This window comes from Anomaloglossus baeobatrachus, chromosome 4 (genome assembly GCF_048569485.1).
Source record: "Anomaloglossus baeobatrachus isolate aAnoBae1 chromosome 4, aAnoBae1.hap1, whole genome shotgun sequence".
Taxonomy (NCBI): Eukaryota; Metazoa; Chordata; class Amphibia; order Anura; family Aromobatidae; genus Anomaloglossus; species Anomaloglossus baeobatrachus.
In genome coordinates, this window is record NC_134356.1 from 53777901 (window position 1) to 53796270 (window position 18370).

The window sequence follows — 18370 nt, forward strand, 5'->3', positions numbered from 1 at the left end:
AGAGCTGCAGAAAGACTTTAAAGAAGAAAAGGCCTCACTTTCAGTAAGAAGCAAAAAAAAAAATTAAAAGAATATTTTGAATATTTTCATGCGCATTTCTGGGTTTTCCATTGCACTTGTCCGCAAAATAGGTGTTTCTGCTGGAGGGTAATGAATAGAGAGGTAGTCACATATCCGCATATCATGGCCACCTCTCCATTCTTTCTCCCTCTTGATGCAATGGCTAATGACGACCCCTTTTTAGATGTTCATATGTATAATGCGGAAATAAATTATCCCATATATCTACTTTTACTTTTTTAGGAAACCATCACTGACCTGAAAAGCCAGCTGGAATCCCTCCTACAAAAAATTCAGCAAAGCGAGGCATCTGCCTTGAAACAAAACTATGAGAGGCATATTAAGGTAAAAAAAATATTCACCTTTGGTAAGAGTGGGTCACTACAGGACAATTCCTTCTTCAAGCACTACTACTGCGATTATTTATATTTTTTTTTTTTTTTTTAGCGCTATAATGGTGTTTTAAGCACGAGTCAGGTCTTATACTCACCCTTCGGCGTCTTCCTCTTTTATCAGCCCATTCTGGTCCCATGGTGCCCATCTTGTGACTAACGTCTTGCTGGCTGGAAGTCAGACGTTATGTTATAAGCTCCCACTACAAGTCTATGAGAGCCAGAACGAGGCTCTTATAGAGTTGTATTGAGTTGTGACCAATGGCACGCTCCATGATTCCCTGGAGCTGCAGGTCGTCACAAATCGCCGGACACCTATGGTGGCGACACTAATAACAAATGAATATGGTGGCAACTGAGTATTAGACAGGGGGAAGGGGACTTAGATTTAAAGCACCGCTGCAGCAGTGAAATAAATAAAACAAAACCCTGGAGTGGTGATTTAAATGCTCCATGTAGACGAAAAACACTTACCCCCCAGACCCACGCCATCCCGGCAATGTCACCAATCCCAGCTATCACATAACACGTGCCTCTTTGGTATAATAGGCAAAACAGCCACTGATTGACTGCAGCGGTCAGATGACATAACAATATCATGTGACCATTGGGAATCACCGCTCCAAAATCCCGGGAACTGCACCAGTCCATAAGGTGATTATATGTTTTTATTTATTTTACAATAGGCACTATAGCAATGTAGAAGGAATTGGCCAATGGTGGACAACCCCTTTTAGATACAACCAACACCAATGTGGTACCATCACTCATCTTCAATGGGGTTTTCCCTACGAACTCTTAAGCGGGCTTTACATACTGCGATATCGTTAATGAATTATTGTCGGGGTCACGTTGTTTGTGACGCACATCCGGCGTCATTAACGAAATTGCAGCGTGTGACACTTAAGAGCGATCTTAAACAATCGCAAAAGAGGGCAAAATCGTTTGCCATGGAGAGGTCGTCCTGAAACAAAAAATCGTTTTCAGGATGTTGGCGATGTTGTTCCTCCTTCCTGTGGGAGCACACATCGCTGTGTGTGACACCGCAGGAGCGAGGAACATCTCCTTACCTGCGTCCTGCCTGCAATGAGGAAGGAATGAGGTGGGCGGGATGTTACGTCCTGCTTATCTCCGCCCTCTGCTTCTATTGGTCGAATGTCGTGTGACGTCGCTGTGACGCCGCACAACCCGCCCCGTTAGGAAGGAGGCGGGTCGCCGGCCAGAGCGACGTCGCTAGGCAGGTAAGTTCGTGTGACGGGTGTAAGCAAGGTTGTGCGACACGGGCAGCGATATGCCAGTGTCGCACAACCGACGGGGGTGGGTACGATCGCTTGCGATCTCGCTAACGAGATCGCAACATGTAAAGCCGCTAAACACTGTCCAGTAAGTGCTGACAGTTTAAGACTTAACATGCTACGATATCGCTAAAGCGATCTAGTTGGGGGTCATGGTACTTGTGACGCACATCCGGCCGCTTTAGCGATATTGTTGCGTGTGACACCTATGAGCGATTTTGAATCGTCGCAAAAACGTTCAAAATCGCTCATCGGTGACATCCCCCCCCCCATTCCCAATTATCATTGCTGCTGCAGGTACGATGTTGTTCCTCGTTCCTGCGGCAGCACACATCGCTACGTGTGACACCGCAGGAACAAGGAACCTCACCTTACCTGCGGCTGCCCACAATGAGGAAGGAAGGATGTGGGCGGGATGTTACGTCCCGCTCATCTCCGCCCCTCCGCTTTGATTGGGCGGCCGCTTAGTGACGTCGCTGTGACGCCAAACGAACCGCCCCCTTAGAAAGGAGGCGGATCGCTGGTCACAGCGACGTCGCTAGGCAGGTAAGTAGTGTGACGGGTCCTAGCGATTTTGTGCGCCACCGGCAGCGATTTGCCTGTGTCGCACAAATGATGGGGGCGGGAACTCACGCTAGCGATATCTGTAACGATATCGCAGCGTCTAAAGCGGCCTTTAGGGCACATTCTGTTGACAAAATTATAGTATATCGCTCACTTGTCAGTTTGAGAGAATTCCAGGAGGAATAACAGAGTAAAAAAACAAAATAGGGTTCTAAAAAAAAAAGAAAAAAAAAGTTACAGCATTGTTAAAGGGAATCTGTCCCCAGGCTTTTGCTCCCCCATCTGAGAGCAGCATAATGTGGAGACAGAGACCCTGATTCCAGTGATGTGTCACTTATTGAGCTGTTTGCTGTCATTTTGATAAAAATCAATGTTTTCTCTGCTGCAGATCTAGCAGTTATACAGATCTCATGAATATGCTGGACTACCTGGCAGCATGCCAAGTAGTCCTCTAATGATAATCTACAGCTAATTAAACAGGCATTTTATCAAAACTACACTAAGAAACCCAGTAAGTGACACATTGCTATAATCAGGATCTCTGCCCCTACATTATGCTGCTCTCAGATGAGGAGGAAAAAATCTGGTGACCGATTCCCTTTAAATAAAAGTGTTAAAACGGCCATGTCAGGAGTAGTCCCTTTAGCACCTGCATCGTTTTGCATAGAGCCCTACTGTATTTATGGTGTACGTGCACAGTTTAATCCTTTTGGCAAATCTGAATTCCTCAGATCTGTGCGTTACTCATTGTTATTCACATTGTAGTTATTTTGGGGCACAGTGCAGTAATCCTATTCCTTTGATAATCTCTCCACACTTAGGTGTGTTTTGCATTCCTGGCCTCCCTCTAGTCTTGCACATAAAGGCTTAAAGGGCAGGCTTGTATTTTCTGAGCCAGGGTTCTCTTTATCAAACAAAAAAAGTTCAAAAGTTTAAAATTTAAAAGTTTACATTTTCCCCCTTTTGTCCTTTCTGCCGTATGTAATGCTTATTTGTTTTAGGGTTTTGTGTTTCGAGGATGGAATCTGTTTCGTTTCAGTAACGTTCGGCTCACATCATGCTGTGCAGAATCTCCCAACTTATGCAAACATCGTATATATTACCAACGTTGGATCACAATCGTATACTATGTGGTTTACTTTTCTTAGATGGATCCGGAATACTTTATAAATCTTTCTAGTAGTTGCGGTCACAGGATAGAATTGTATCTCCGCACATCCACCACTAGAGGGAGGTTATTGCATACTGATTTTTTTTCCCCCAAAAAACTCAATAATCAGTATGCACAACAGTGCCTCTAGTGGTTGATGTAGGAAGTCATAATTTTAACAATTTTCAATCTTCATACTCCTTTAAATAAACCCTCACCAGATTTCACAATACAAACTGCATACATTATTAAACTGAGATTTTATGACATTGGTGTACTTACTATTAAATTCTACTTAGTTTCTTAAAGGGAACCTGTCCGGTGCAATATGCACCTAGAACCATGAGCAGTTCATATTGCTAATCCCTGCCTAACCGTCCCTGCATCTAGTAGCATAGATAAAGAGATCTTTAGAAAAAGTATTCTAAAGATCCTTTATGATATGCTAATGAGGCCAGGGACTAGTCGCAAGGGCGTTAGTTCCCTTGGCTAGTCGGCCCCCTTAGCATGTATGCACACCCCTTTGGGCTAATGAATGCACAGCATCAGAGGATGGTCACGCTCACCTCTCTGCTGCCATCGCATCCGACTCCTGGATTTCAGCTCAGTGCGCATGATCCCGGACTTTTGGTCTTGCAAACCATGAAGCAGGGTGTACGCATCCTTTCTTCAAACACGTATACTGTGCGTGACTGGAAGTCCGGGATCATCCCCACTGAGCCAAAGTCCAGCGTCAGACGCGATGGCAGCAGAGAGGTGAGATCGACCATCCTCTGACGTTGCGCATTCATTAGAATGTTAGTAGGCCCTCAGGGGCCTGCTTACATTCTAAGGGGGCCAACTAGCCAAGGGAACCAACGCCCTTGTGACTAGTCCCTGGCCTTACTAGCATATAATGAAGAATCTTTAGAAACACTTTTCCTAAAGATCCCTTTATCTATGCTATTATTGGCTGGAATTGATAAGCAAGGATTAGAAATCTGCACCCAGAACAGCTCTTGGTTGTGGGTGCAGATTGCACCTGACAGGTCCCCTTTTAAAGAGTAGCTGTCACCATTCTAAAGAGGGCACTTTTTGCTCCTATTCTATTCCTTCTGCTTCCCAGTGTATTTTCTTTTAAAATCTATTATACCATTCCAGAGAGATGGACCCTTTTATTTAATGGTAATTTGTATGGCCTTTATGAAGGGGGTGTGGCTGAATGGCTCCTCGGGGGCATGTCTTTAGGCTGGTGTGCATTAGTACTATATGAGCCACACCACTTGGTAAAAAAAAACAATAAAAATTTGCGTAAAAAAAAAAAAAAAGCCTGTATCTCTGGCAATATATCACAGATTTATATCAAAAGCAATATACAAAATAAGCGGGAATAAAAGAAGAGCAAAAACATTTGACCTTGTGACAGGTCCTCTTTAAAGGTGTTTTCATTTCACTTACTAATAGTTTTCCAGTATTCTGATATGCACAAGAGTTGGTGCACATCGATTCACACTACCCGATGTCATCGTGTCCTGGTTATATGTGACGTTGCGACAAGTTGGCTAATCAAAATAAGAGCCGTGTGTGCGGTCAGGTAGGAGGCAGTTCTCACGGCTCCTGTCCAGGGGTCAGATTTTTGTAGGGGCCAATGAACCGGTTGCACAAAACTATTTGCATCAACTCTAAGCTGCGCCAATCCTGCCGCACTGCCAGGTTCGTTTTTACACGCATAAGTAACTTTCCACCCTTTTTAGTGTTGGAACATGCCAATGGCTGGCTTAAAGGGAAGCTGTCATCAGGTTTTTCCCTTTTGAGCTGTGGGCATCAGCAGTGAGCCCTTATACGTAGCATTCCAGAATACTGTATATAAGAGCTCAGGCTGCTCTGTACGCTGTAAAAAACACCTTTATAATACTCACCTAGGGGGCGGACCTGTCCGATGGGTGTCATTGCTCGCGAGTCCGGCGCCTTCTATGTCCCTTCCATAGCCGTCCTCCTTCTTCTCAGTCCAGTGTGGATGATACGTCCTATGTCGTCCTGCGCAGGCGCACTGTGATCTGCCCACAGAGGGCAGATCAGTGTTTTGTAGTGCGCATGCGCGGGTGGTCTTTGACCTTTACTCGCGCCTGTGCATTACAGTATTTTGCTCTGCCCTCAGCAGGGAAGATCATACTGCGCCTGGGCAGGAGCGCAATGCTGGCCTGTGTGGATGATGTAGGGCGCGTCATCCACACTGGGCTGAGAAGGATGAGGGTGAACACAGCATAGAGGAGGCGCAAGACCCGCGAGTAGCGATGAATATCGGACTGGACCACCTCTTATGTGAGTACTATAAAAGTGTTTTTTACGGTATACACAGCGGCCTGGGCTCTTATATACAGTATTCTGGATTGTTGTATATAAGGACTCACAGCTGATGAGGGAAAAACCTGGTGACAGGTTCTCTTTTAAAGGTCTATACTTCTAGCATTTGCAGGGTAGTGGTGGGTAATTCCGAGTTGGCCCCATAAGAAGCGCCTATACTTTGTTTGCCGGCTATCAGTCTACAGTAGTTGTACAAGAATAATCTTCTCGTTAAGATCCCAGTACACTGCGCTGTTTCTGATCCATATACACACACTCCGGTCATTGAGGCCAATGCTGCGCCTTTGTTTCCTCATGATATCACCTTTATGGTATTTACTAAGGATTATGGGAGCCCCGGAGAGTTCTGGGAACAGGAGTTTCACAGCTTATACTTTGTCATCGAGATGAAGAATAACCTGATCAAGGAAAAAGACAAGAAGCTACTGAACCAGCAGGGCATGGTGAGTTATATCATATTGTTCCTGTATTTCTCTTATAGAGGATTTTCACCAGATTTCACAATATATAAGCTGCATTAGATCTGATGAGGCTTATGTACTTACTATGAAAATCATGTATAATCTTGATTAATAAAATTTAGCATTTTGCGTGTCCAAGTAATGGATAAGAACTCATGAGGAGTTCAAGTGTATTCAGTTTCCACTCACCCAGCTAGATTTGCAGCTGCAGCTTGTACTGCGCAGCAGCGGGGAGGAACCTGACAGCTGATACATGCTGCCTGATCCATTGGGCACAGCTGCACAGGATACTGCACAGGATACTAGTAAGGCTGCTTTCACACTACGTTTTTTTTTTAACATGCCTCATGAACCGTTTTTGTTTTTTTTTTGCTGCAAAAGCAGATCCTGTGTTTGCAAAGAGAAATGCATGTAGTATTTTACAGAATCCTGTCACTTGAAGTTTATGGGCGGGCATTGGAGTCATGTGATCGTGAGTGAGTGGAACTGAACGTGACAGACTGGAAATTCAGACACAGCTGGGGGCAAAAGAGAGGAGAGAGAGAGAGGAGAAGAGAGGAGAAGAGAGCAGAGGATAGAGAGGAGAAGAGAGGAGGAGGAGAAGAAAGGAGAGAGAGCGGAGAGGAGAGAGAATAGAGGAGGAGAGAGAGGAGAAGAAAGAGAGAGAAGAGGAGAGAGAGAGAGGAAAGAGGAGAATAGAGGAGGAGGAGAAGAAATGAGAGAGCGGAGAGGAGAGCGAAGAGAGGAGAAGAGAGGAGAGAGAAGAGGAGAGAGCAGAGAGGAAAGGGGAAAAGAGAGGAGAGAGAAGAGAGCAGAGAGGATAGAGAGGAAAGAGGAGGAGGAGAAGAAAGAGATAGGAGAGAGAATAGAGGAGGAAAGAGAAGAGAGAAGAGGAGAGAGGAGAGAGGAAAAGAGAGAAGAGAGGATAGAGAGGAAAAGAGAGACTGAGGAGAAGACAGGAGAGGAGAAGGGAGGAGAGAGAAAAGAAGAGAGAGCAGAGGAGAGAGAAGAGAGAGAGGAGAAGAGAGCAGAGGAGAGCGGAGAGGAGAGACTGTGATCACGCCAGGCTGATTTCTGGCCAAGCAGGATCCTGTCTATCAGCATGCCAGCGTTCACATGCGTTTGTGAGCTGTTTAGTCAGGATCCAGCGATTTGCAGTATTTGCACGCAGTTCAAAACGCTACAAGTAGCGTTTTGAAAAAAATTAAAAAACTGCAAGTCGCTGGATCCTCACTATAACGCACGCAACCGCATGTGAACGCATGTTGACGCGAGTCCACTGCAAATGCATTGAAATGAAAACGCATTTGCACTGGATCTATTTTTGCGTTAAAAAAAAACGTTCAGGACGCATGTTAAAAAAACGTAGTGTGAAAACAGCCTTAGACAGGCGAGTCCCTGGCGGCTTCTTCCCTGGAGTGACAGATGTCCACCCGTACATGCACACAGGGAGAGACCTGTCAATCACTGGTAGTGGGTGGAGAGAAGTAAAGTACTTTTTTATGTGACACGCTGCAGCGTTAGTCTAACATGCATGGCTGATATGATAAAACCAGTGTCTGATACATAATGCCTGTAGATCGGATAGCATGTACCTCCAATCAACTTCTCTTTAAACTTTCATATAGGATTTTACAAATATATATTTTCATAGTAAGTACAACAGCCTCATAAGGTATAACTTCTGTTTTAATAATGTATTCTGTTTTATTGCTCAATCTAGTCACATCCAAATCAAAGGGATGTTCAGGTTAGAAGCAATTATGGTGATCAATACTAGATCGATTTGGGTTTGCCGGCCAAAATGTGGACAGATTGGTTCCACCACATCCACAGGATCGTGGCTATGAGGAGTTCGGATAAAGCAGTGATTAAGGATGGCCTGTAGAAATAGACGAGTATGGTGGCTGTTCCCATCAATACTATGGAGCCCCCTTTTTGGTGATCGGTGGTAGTCCTAGTAGTCAAACCCCTTGTCTTGCCTTATTTCTTGTGATCTTCATCCCCCTTTTAAATAAAACCTCACCAGATTTCACAGTACAAACTGCATACATTATTAAATGGACATCTTAGACCTTATGAGACTGGTGAACTTACTATTAAATTCTACAAGTTTCTTAAATTCTGTTTGACTTTTTCGGCCCTCACTTATTAACGTACGTATTATGCTTGCAAAACCAATTCTGTGTGTTATCGGCAGATGGAGAGGATCCTTGCCCTGGAGGACAAGATGAAGATGCTCCAGCAGGAGAATGAAGCTCTCCAGGAGCGGACCCAGAAGCACTCCACCATCGCAGTGTGAGCCCTGCACTCCGTTTTCTATTACTTTACATTTCGGCTCCACATTTGTTAGATGATTATCTGGGATTTTTGCATATTCAAAGCAACAAGAAAACAAACTTCTCACAATCCTGTCCTGCCGCCTTTATACAGCACAGGATAAATGTGATATTTCCTCCACAATATACCGTATTTTTCGGACTATAATACATACTTTTTTTTTCCCCGCAAATGTTGGGGGAAAGTGGGGGGTTTGTCTTATAGTCTGAATGTGGCTGCGGGAAATGAGGGTGCTGCGGTGGAGCGGGTCATCTGTGGCATGAGCAGGCTGTACCAGCCTGCCGTGACCACGTGGGCCCGCTCCGTTCGTATGCACGCCCATCATCCCTCAGCGCTGAAGCCGGCGGGATGATGGGCGGGGGGTGCGCGCATAGTAAAGATCCTGCCCGCGTTATCACCCCTGGCAACTATAGCCTGGAGTGATCATGTGCGGCTGTATTCACTGCTCCCCGCCCATCATCATCAGCACGGGGGGCAGTGAATCAGTATACTCACTTGTCACCGTTGTCTGCAGCATCGCTCGTCCACCTGTCTGCCGGCCAGCTGATCTGTGTAGAGAGCGGTGAGCACAGCGATGACGTCATCGCTGTGCGCACCGCTAGTCTCCACACAGGTCAGCTGACCGGCAGACAGGTGGACGAGCGATGCTGCAGGGATTGTGGCCGGCTCCACACTCCAGCGGCGCTGCTGCCGACACTGACAGGATGAGGTGCGACGCTGCATGGAGTGAGGAAAGGTGAGTATAAATGTTTATTTTTTTTTGTGTGCCACAGGATACAGACCATATAGCAAGATGGGGGTATATAGCAGGATGCGGCCATATACCAGGATGAATGGGGGTATGTATCAGGATGGATGGGGGTATATAGCAGGATGGATGGGGGTACAGTGCCTACAAGTAGTATTCAACCCCCTGCAGATTTAGCAGGTTTACACATTCGGAATTAACTTGGTATTGTGACATTTGGACTGTAGATCAGCCTGGAAGTGTGAAATGCACTGCAGCAAAAAGAATGTTATTTCTTTTTTTTTTTTTTTTTTTTTTTTTTTTTTTTTTTAAAATTGTGAAAAGTTTATTCAGAGGGTCATTTATTATTCAACCCCTGAAACCACAAGAATTCTGTTTGGTTCCCCTAAAGTATTAAGAAGTATTTCAGGCACAAAGAACAATGAGCTTCACATGTTTGGATTAATTATCTCTTTTTCCAGCCTTTTCTGACTAATTAAGACCCTCCCCAAACTTGTGAACCGCACTCCTACTTGGTCAACATGGGAAAGACAAAGGAGCATTGCAAGGCCATCAGAGACAAGATCGTGGAGGGTCACAAGGCTGGCAAGGGGTACAAAACCCCTTCCAAGGAGTTGGGCCTACCTGTCTCCACTGTTGGGAGCATCATCTGAAAGTGGAAGGCTTATGGAACTACTGTTAGCCTTCCACAGCCTGGACAGCCTTTGAAAGTTTCCACCCGTGCTGAGGCCAGGCTTGTCCGAAGAGTCAAGGCTAACCCAAGGACAACAAGGAAGGAGCTCCGGGAAGATCTCATGGCAGTGGGGACATTGGTTTCAGTCAATACCATAAGTAACGTACTCCACCGCAATGGTCTCCGTTCCAGATGAGCCCGTAAGGTACCTTTTACTTTCAAAGCGTCATGTCAAGGCTCGTCTACAGTTTGCTCATGATCATTTGGAGGACTCTGAGACAGACTGGTTCAAGGTTCTCTGGTCTGATGAGACCAAGATCGAGATCTTTGGTGCCAACCACACACGTGACGTTTGGAGACTGGATGGCACTGCATACGACCCCAAGAATACCATCCCTACAGTCAAGCATGGTGGTGGCAGCATCATGCTGTGGGGCTGTTTCTCAGCCAAGGGGCCTGGCCATCTGGTCCGCATCCATGGGAAGATGGATAGCACGGCTTACCTGGAGATTTTGGCCAAGAACCTCCGCTCCTCCATCAAGGATCTTAAGATGGGTCGTCATTTCATCTTCCAACAAGACAACGACCCAAAGCACACAGCCAAGAAAACCAAGGCCTGGTTCAAGAGGGAAAAAATCAAGGTGTTGCAGTGGCCTAGTCAGTCTCCTGACCTTAACCCAATTGAAAACTTGTGGAAGGAGCTCAAGATTAAAGTCCACATGAGACACCCAAAGAACCTAGATAACTTGGAGAAGATCTGCATGGAGGAGTGGGCCAAGATAACTCCATAGACCTGTGCCGGCCTGATCAGGTCTTATAAAAGACGATTATTAGCTGTAATTGCAAACAAGGGTTATTCCACAAAATATTAAACCTAGGGGTTGAATAATAATTGACCCACACTTTTATGTTGAAAATGTATTAAAATTTAACTGAGCAACATAACTTGTTGGTTTGTAAGATTTATGCATCTGTTAATAAATCCTGCTCTTGTTTGAAGTTTGCAGGCTCTAACTTATTTGCATCTTATCAAACCTGCTAAATCTGCAGGGGGTTGAAGACCACTTGTAGGCACTGTATATAGCAGGATGGGAATATATACCATGATGGCGGTATATAGCAGGATGGGAATATATATCAGGATGGGGTACATATATACAAGGATGGGGATCATATACAAGGCAGGAGGATCAGTACGAGGCTGGGGTACCTTAGTAGAGAATTTGGGGACATTACCCCTATAACAGTGTCAGTAGCAGATCCTCGCCCCATAACAGTGTGTCATGATCACATTTTTTGCTTAAAATTTCATTTTCCTATTTTCCTCCTCTAAAACCAGATATAGTCCGAAAAATACAGTAATAGTAACCGATCTATAGGTCTTGATTAAAAATGTCCTATTGTACAAATTACTCTCAGATATACCAAAATTCTGCATTTGTAATATACCCTCAGTGTATAAGAATTTCCGATCAATCTATTTTAGCAATGTGACAGGTTCAGCATTTATATAGTGAATTTGTACAAATTCCAAAGTGAATATTGTCATACTTTCATTCCATTTTTATTTATTTTTTTTTAAGAATTTTTCCCTCTTAATGGTAATCTTTGGGTTTGGGGGACCCTAAAAAAGGACCTATCGTTTTGCATCCACAGTTCCTTACAGACCTATGTATCTCTATGGTATCAGACAACAAACAAGTCTTACATTCTATCAGTCAGTAACTAGGTAGAGAGCGGCTGCAAGAAACTGCAGGATCATACGGCATCGGGGTTTTGGTGTCTTACCATAGAAATACATAGGCCTTTATAAGATCTGTGAAAAAAAAAAATCTTAATCTGGGCCTGTTGTAAAGTTTTTTTTTTTTTCATTTTAAAAATTCTGCTACAATAACAAATGGTTGTGTAGCCAGGTTTCCTAATAAAAATAAAATAATATATATTTTTATATATAAACATTTAGAAGGAGCAGGTTTTTACTACCTCATCTGAGAGTAGCATGGTGTAGGGACAGAGACCCTGATTCCAGCAATGTATCACTTAGTTTACTGGCTGCAGCTGTTGTGATATTACACAGTATTATACACTGCTCCAAATGCTGAGCTGTGGATAACCTGCCCACACTACTGATAAGCAACTTTCTGTCAACATACCGTGTACAGAGAAAGCTGCCAATCAGTGGTGGGGGCGTAGTAGGACTAGGCGATACAAGACAGCTAGTCCTGTAGTGATAATCTACTGCTGATAATACACTAATCTGTATTGAAACAGCAAAACAGCCCAGTAAGTGACACATTGCTGGAATCAGGTTATTTGCACCTACATCTCAGATTACATAGCGAAAACCTGCTGACAGATTCCATGTAAAGTGTACTTGACAGCTGATGTGTGCTGCCCAATGTATCAGACATAGGTTGTACGATCTCAGACGGGTATGTCAGCGTTTCGGAGCAAAACCTAGTGTAAAAGCCGCTGGGTCCCAAGCTGTGTTGGAGATTAGTTGGAAAGGTGGGTTCCCTGCGGTTTCATCCCGCTTGCTTACCCTGGACTGTCAGGTCTCTGTCTATGTGAGCGTAAAGGTGGACTCCTGCCCAGGGCAGCGGGTGAGGGGAAGCCACTGGGGACCGAGCTGTGCTGGAGATTAGTCAGAAAGGTCGTTCCATAGCGGCTTCTTCCCGCTTCCTTTCCCTGGATTGACAGGTCTCTGCCTATGGGAATGTATAGGCAGACACGAGAGCAGCAAGCGAGGGAGAAACCGCTGCGGACTGATATGTACTGGAGATTAGTCAGAAGGGTAGGTCACCGGCTATTTCTTCCTGCCTCCTTCCCCGGACTGACCGGTCTCTGCCTATGTGCGCGTATAGGAGGACACCTGTCCAACCAGGCCAGCCGGCGAGGAGAAGCCACCAAGGACTGAGCTGTGCTGGTGGTTAGTCGGCAAGGTGGTTTCTTCCCGCCTGCTTTCCCTGAACTCACAGGTTTCTGCTTATGTGCGCGTATAGGAGGACACCTGTCCAACCAGGGCAGTGGGCGAGGAGAGGCCGCTGAGGACCAAGCTATACGGGAGGTTAGTCGTAAAGGTGGTTTCTTCCCGCCTGCTTTCCCTGCACTGACAGGTTTCTGCCTATGTGCGAGTATAGGAGGACACCTGTCCAGGGCAGTGGGCGAGGAGAGGCCGCTGAGGACCAAGCTATACGGGAGGTTAGTCGTAAAGGTGCTTTCTTCCCGCCTGCTTTCCCTGCACTGACAGGTTTCTGCCTATGTGCGCGTATAGGAGGACACCTGTCCAGGGCAGTGGGCGAGGAGAGGCCGCTGAGGACCAAGCTATACGGTAGGTTAGTCGAAAAGGTTAGTTCCCAGTGGTTTCTTCCCGCCTGCTTCCCCCGGACTGATAGGTCTCTGCCCATGTGCGCGTAAAGGTGGCCACCTGTCCAACCAGGGCAGTTGGCGGGAAGAAGCCACCGGGGAACTACCTTTCTGACTAACCTCCAGCACAGCTCAGTCCTCGGCGGCTTTTGCAGTAGGTTTTTCCTGTGAAATCCCGCGACTTTTCACAATCGCACATACCTGGTTGAGAGCGTACAGCCAGTTCACTTTAAAAAGATGAAAACATTTTTTTTTTAAACTATGCTTTGTATTTTTAGGAGTCTATCACTTGACTGCACACTAGTATATAGTGCCTATGATGAGGCCTAACAGCTGGCACCCACCACATATCAAGCATACTGCGCAATGCATGCCCCCTTCACCTGTAAGCTGAGTGCTCCCTCTAGTGGCCACTACAGGAATAGCAATGCAGCAAGAAAATAATTCAGCGGCAGGTCCCCTCTCACCGTAGGCCACACAGGAGTGGTGTGATTTTCTTCTAAGGTGTCCCACTGTTTATTTTTCTGCTTCTGATCTCGTAAATATCCACCGTATATTGAATTATGTTCCGGATTATCAGACTCTGTTATAATGGATGTGAAGTAATCCTCCATTGTGTTACAGGTGTATGACCGAGGAGCTGCTGAGCACTAAAGCGGCCCTAGAGAAGGAAGTCCAGCTCCGGGAGCAACTGCAGCACGATAAAGAGCAGCACGTGTACCGGGCCGTCAGCGGAGATGGATCCCGGCCCTACTCTTTGTCTATATCCTCACAGGACGTGGCGGTTTTGGTGACTTAGACCAAAGAGCGGTGGAAATAACGGACTGATTGTTCAAGAATCGTTTTATACTGACTGAAGCTTTGATCCGAGCATCATCTCCTCTCCTGGACGGCATCGGACGCAACGTTTTATTTATTTATTACTTTTAATTATAAAATCAATAAACCCAGTTCTTGTCACTGGAGCGCATGACGGAAGTAGTGCTTCGCCTCCACCACTACTCCCATCATCCATCTTATTATACTCTGTCATTAATCCCAAAGTGAAGAACACAACTGTCATTAAACTCGCTGTATATCTTTACTTCATGTTACTTTGTGACCTCCGCAGGATGAAGGCGTATAAGTGAAAATGATCCTGTACGTCCTAGATCCTCATGACCTCATGATCTCCGACCCCCACTGATCTGCAGAAAAATAAATATGTTTTACAACACAGAAAGGGTCTGATCTTCAACCACCACTAATCTGCAGAAAAATAAATACGTTTTACCGCACAGAAAGGGTCTGATCTCCGACCACCACTGATCTGCAGAAAAATGTTTTACAGCAAAGAAAGGGTCTGATCTCCGGCCACCCCTGATCTGCTGAAAAATACGTTTTACAGCACAAAAAGGGTTGTCTCCAACTTTATGCGGACACTTACGCAACAGAGATCCAGCGAGGTCCCTCTTTGCATTAGATTTCTCCGCCTTTGTTATTTTTCAGTCGATGGCATTGTATCAGTGCTTTTGTTTTTTGTAGTACGTGCTGTACTTTTTATCCTTACTACTTTGGGGTACATTATACTAGATATAATCTATTTTTTGGGGGGTGCCCAAAAAACAGCAATTCTGTGATTTTCAATCTCCTTCCATTCGGCGTTCATCCTGTCATTTTATTATATTGAACAGTTACACTGTGATACCAAATATGTAAATTCGTTCTTTATTCTTTATGTTCTGAGAAAATGTGGTGATGCGAAGTTTCAATTATTTTTTTATTTCGTTTACATTTTTTTTTGGTATCTCCTAAGTGATTTTTCACAATAAACTACAATACTGTAATATTGCAGTGTATTATAAATCTTTGTTGGGCGTCTTTTTGTTAAAAAATACCATCAGCGGCCCAAATCGGGTTGTGGGTTCATTGATTGGGGTTACGGTAACTGATTGGGGTTACAATGGCGGTTTAGGTGAATGATTTGGGGTTACAGTGGCGGTTTAGGTGACTGGGGTTACGGTGGCAGTTTAGGTGACTGATTTGGGGTTACGGTGGCGGTTTAGGTGACTGGGGTTACGGTGGTGGTTTAGGTGACTGGGGTTACAGTGGCGGTTTAGGTGACTGGGGTTACGGTGGCAGTTTAGGTGACTGGGGTTATGGTGGCAGTTTAGGTGACTGGGGTTATGGTGGCAGTTTAGGTGACTGGGGTTACAGTGGCAGTTTAGGTGACTGGGGTTACAGTGGCAGTTTAGGTGACTGGGGTTACAGTGGCAGTTTAGGTGACTGGGGTTACGGTGGCAGTTTAGGTGACTGGGGTTACGGTGGCAGTTTAGGTGACTGGGGTTACGGTGGCAGTTTAGGTGACTGGGGTTACGGTGGCAGTTTAGGTGACTGGGGTTACGGTGGCAGTTTAGGTGACTGGGGTTACGGTGGCAGTTTAGGTGACTGGGGTTACGGTGGCAGTTTAGGTGACTGGGGTTACGGTGGCGGTTTAGGTGACTGGGGTTACGGTGGCAGTTTAGGTGACTGGGGTTACGGTGGCAGTTTAGGTGACTGGGGTTACGGTGGCAGTTTAGGTGACTGGGGTTACGGTGGCAGTTTAGGTGACTGGGGTTACTGTGGCGGTTTAGGTGACTGGGGTTACGGTGGCGGTTTAGGTGACTGGGGTTACGGTAGCAGTTTAGGTGATAGATTTGGGGTTACGGTGGCAGTTTAGGTGACTGATTTGGGGTTACAGTGGTGGTTTAGGTGACTGGGCTTACGGTGGTGGTTTAGGTGACTGGGGTTACCATGGAGGTTTAAGTGACTGATTGTCGTTACGGTAGCGGTTAAGGTGACTGAGGTTACAGTGGCGGTTTAGGTGACTGATTGGGATTACAGTGGTGGTTTAGGTTTACCCCGAAAGGAAAGTACACCCCCTAAAAGAATCGCACTTACCAGACCCCTAACCACTACAGTTGGCAAATGAATGGGCTCTCACATACAAATGTGCTTCGGTGTTGGGTCTCCCAGTGTTCTATAGCGGTTGGCTTCCCTGGTGACTGGAATCAGTATCACTTGCACGGAGTGATATTTTAAGCATACTCAAAAAAAGCCCCAAAAATCCTACTAGGGCTTATTTTCAGGGGAAGGTCTTATTTTCAGGGAAACAGGGTATGTACATTTGCACAAGTGAGAAGGGGTAAAAAAAAAAACCCAAACAGCCCCATGACACAGATTGCGTGTATAGATAACATTTAGGTGGCCCTTGGGTGAATGAGAGGCTTTTTGGGATTTGGGCACAGATGTTCAATATGGACGATACAGAGGGGATAAATCTGGAAGCCCCCCCCCCCCCAACCCCTTTGTGCTATGATGAAATTTTGTTAACAATTCGTACATTTTTGCTTATCTTCACGTGTAGCCAGCTGTATGTGACAACGTATAATGTGGTGACCGGGGTGTCAACCCACTCGAGATACCACCACTTACCACAGTTATAGGAATATATGTCTTATTAATATTCAGAAACTTAAAAAATTGCAGTCATCTTTGGCCCCAATCTCCTCTCGGTCATGTCCTGACTAATGAAACGGTGCAAATTGCTCTGGACACCGCTCATACACATAGAGGAACTCGTCAGACGGTGGCAGCAACCGTGGTACACGCTACAAACGTGAATGAGAAGGATTCCCAAGAAAGCCACGTTTTTCTTAATATGTAAATGAGCTGGAAAGATCTCTGTAGCAGATTATCACAGGGCAGAGATCTCTTCGGCTCATTTACATATAAGAAAAACCTGCACTTTTTGGGAACCATTAATTGGATCGCAGATATCAAGGTATCATTTGATTCAACCTTCTACGCCCTACATGCCTATATAGATGTGACGCCCCTGGACTATCAGGTCATCACAGGGTACTGCACAAGCTGTCCTCCCGTGCAGTATTCAAATCCCTCTTGGTTCTGGGTCCCTACTTAAGTGGTGTTGCCTCCAACAGCAAATCAAACCCTAGAGACACCCTGCACCACACCCACCTGACACACCAGTGGACGGCTTGAGTGGAATAGAGTCACCCACCTGGGGGGGTCAGGGAGATGAGGAGTGTAGTCAGTCTAGTCTGTCTGTGAGTAGAGAGAGAGTTGGAAGTAGCCCTCGAGCTGAGAGGAGCTCAGAGGAAGTCAAGAGTGGTGACTCCTGAAGTAACTGCCTAGGTTGCAGACGGTGGTCTAGGCCTAGAGGAGTCGGACCCCCGGTCGCAGGGGATTGTGGCGAGGTGCTCGGACCTGTCGAGGAGGACAGCCGGCAGCCTAGCACTATCACCGGTCCGGGACTGAAGGTACGACGGGGTACACGGACCCTAGGTCGGGGAGTAGCTTTAGGCAACCCGACAATTCACCTGAGGAGAACGGAGCCTTTACGATTCGTTCCCACCCACTCCAGAATCTGCGCATTAGCGCAACAAGGGGGATAGGACTTTCCAACCAAAATGGTCCAGAAAATCCCAAGCGTGAGCCCTGAGAGCAAGCTCCCACACTTAGCCATAGTAGGGAGTGGGGCCCAGCTAGTTCCATGCTACCGGGCCATCAAGTTTAAGTCAAACTAAGCACCAGGAGGCAGGTCACGGATCACCAGGCAGCACCACTTAGGGACGGGACCCGGACGAGCTCCCCTCAGTGGCTACAGTACCCAGAGACTTGGTTTAACCCAATACTGACAACTGCTTATGAACTGAGTGAGTACGAGAGTGACCCCTGCACCCCACGGCACCCCTCACCGAGTCCCGGGGCACCCCCTACCCGTGGAGGGTTACAACACTTTGCTGCCCCCGATCCATCATAGCCGGGTACTCCCAATGGCAGCGGTGGTACTCCCAATTACCACACACCACGGGTGGCATCACGAACTATAATTCCCCTGTAAATACCCCCTTTCACTCCAGTTGCCGCATGACCCCCAGGTCCGGAGACCCTCGAGCCACAGCAAACCTGGATCCGAGCATCTCGGCTGCTTCCA

General features: G+C 46.1%; 1 protein-coding gene across 1 annotated transcript in view; it reads left to right on the top strand.

Annotated features, from left to right (window-relative positions):
• CCDC69 (coiled-coil domain containing 69) overlaps window positions 1-15209 on the top strand; it is a 42707-nt gene extending 27498 nt beyond the window's left edge. Inside the window, exons 5-9 of the mRNA XM_075342225.1 lie at window positions 3-43; window positions 304-405; window positions 6128-6247; window positions 8466-8563; window positions 14017-15209. Coding sequence (XP_075198340.1) covers window positions 3-43; window positions 304-405; window positions 6128-6247; window positions 8466-8563; window positions 14017-14191 — 536 coding nt within the window. The 3' untranslated portion in view covers window positions 14192-15209. The remainder of the gene's footprint in view (window positions 1-2; window positions 44-303; window positions 406-6127; window positions 6248-8465; window positions 8564-14016) is intronic.
• The last annotated feature ends 3161 nt before the right edge of the window (window positions 15210-18370 follow it).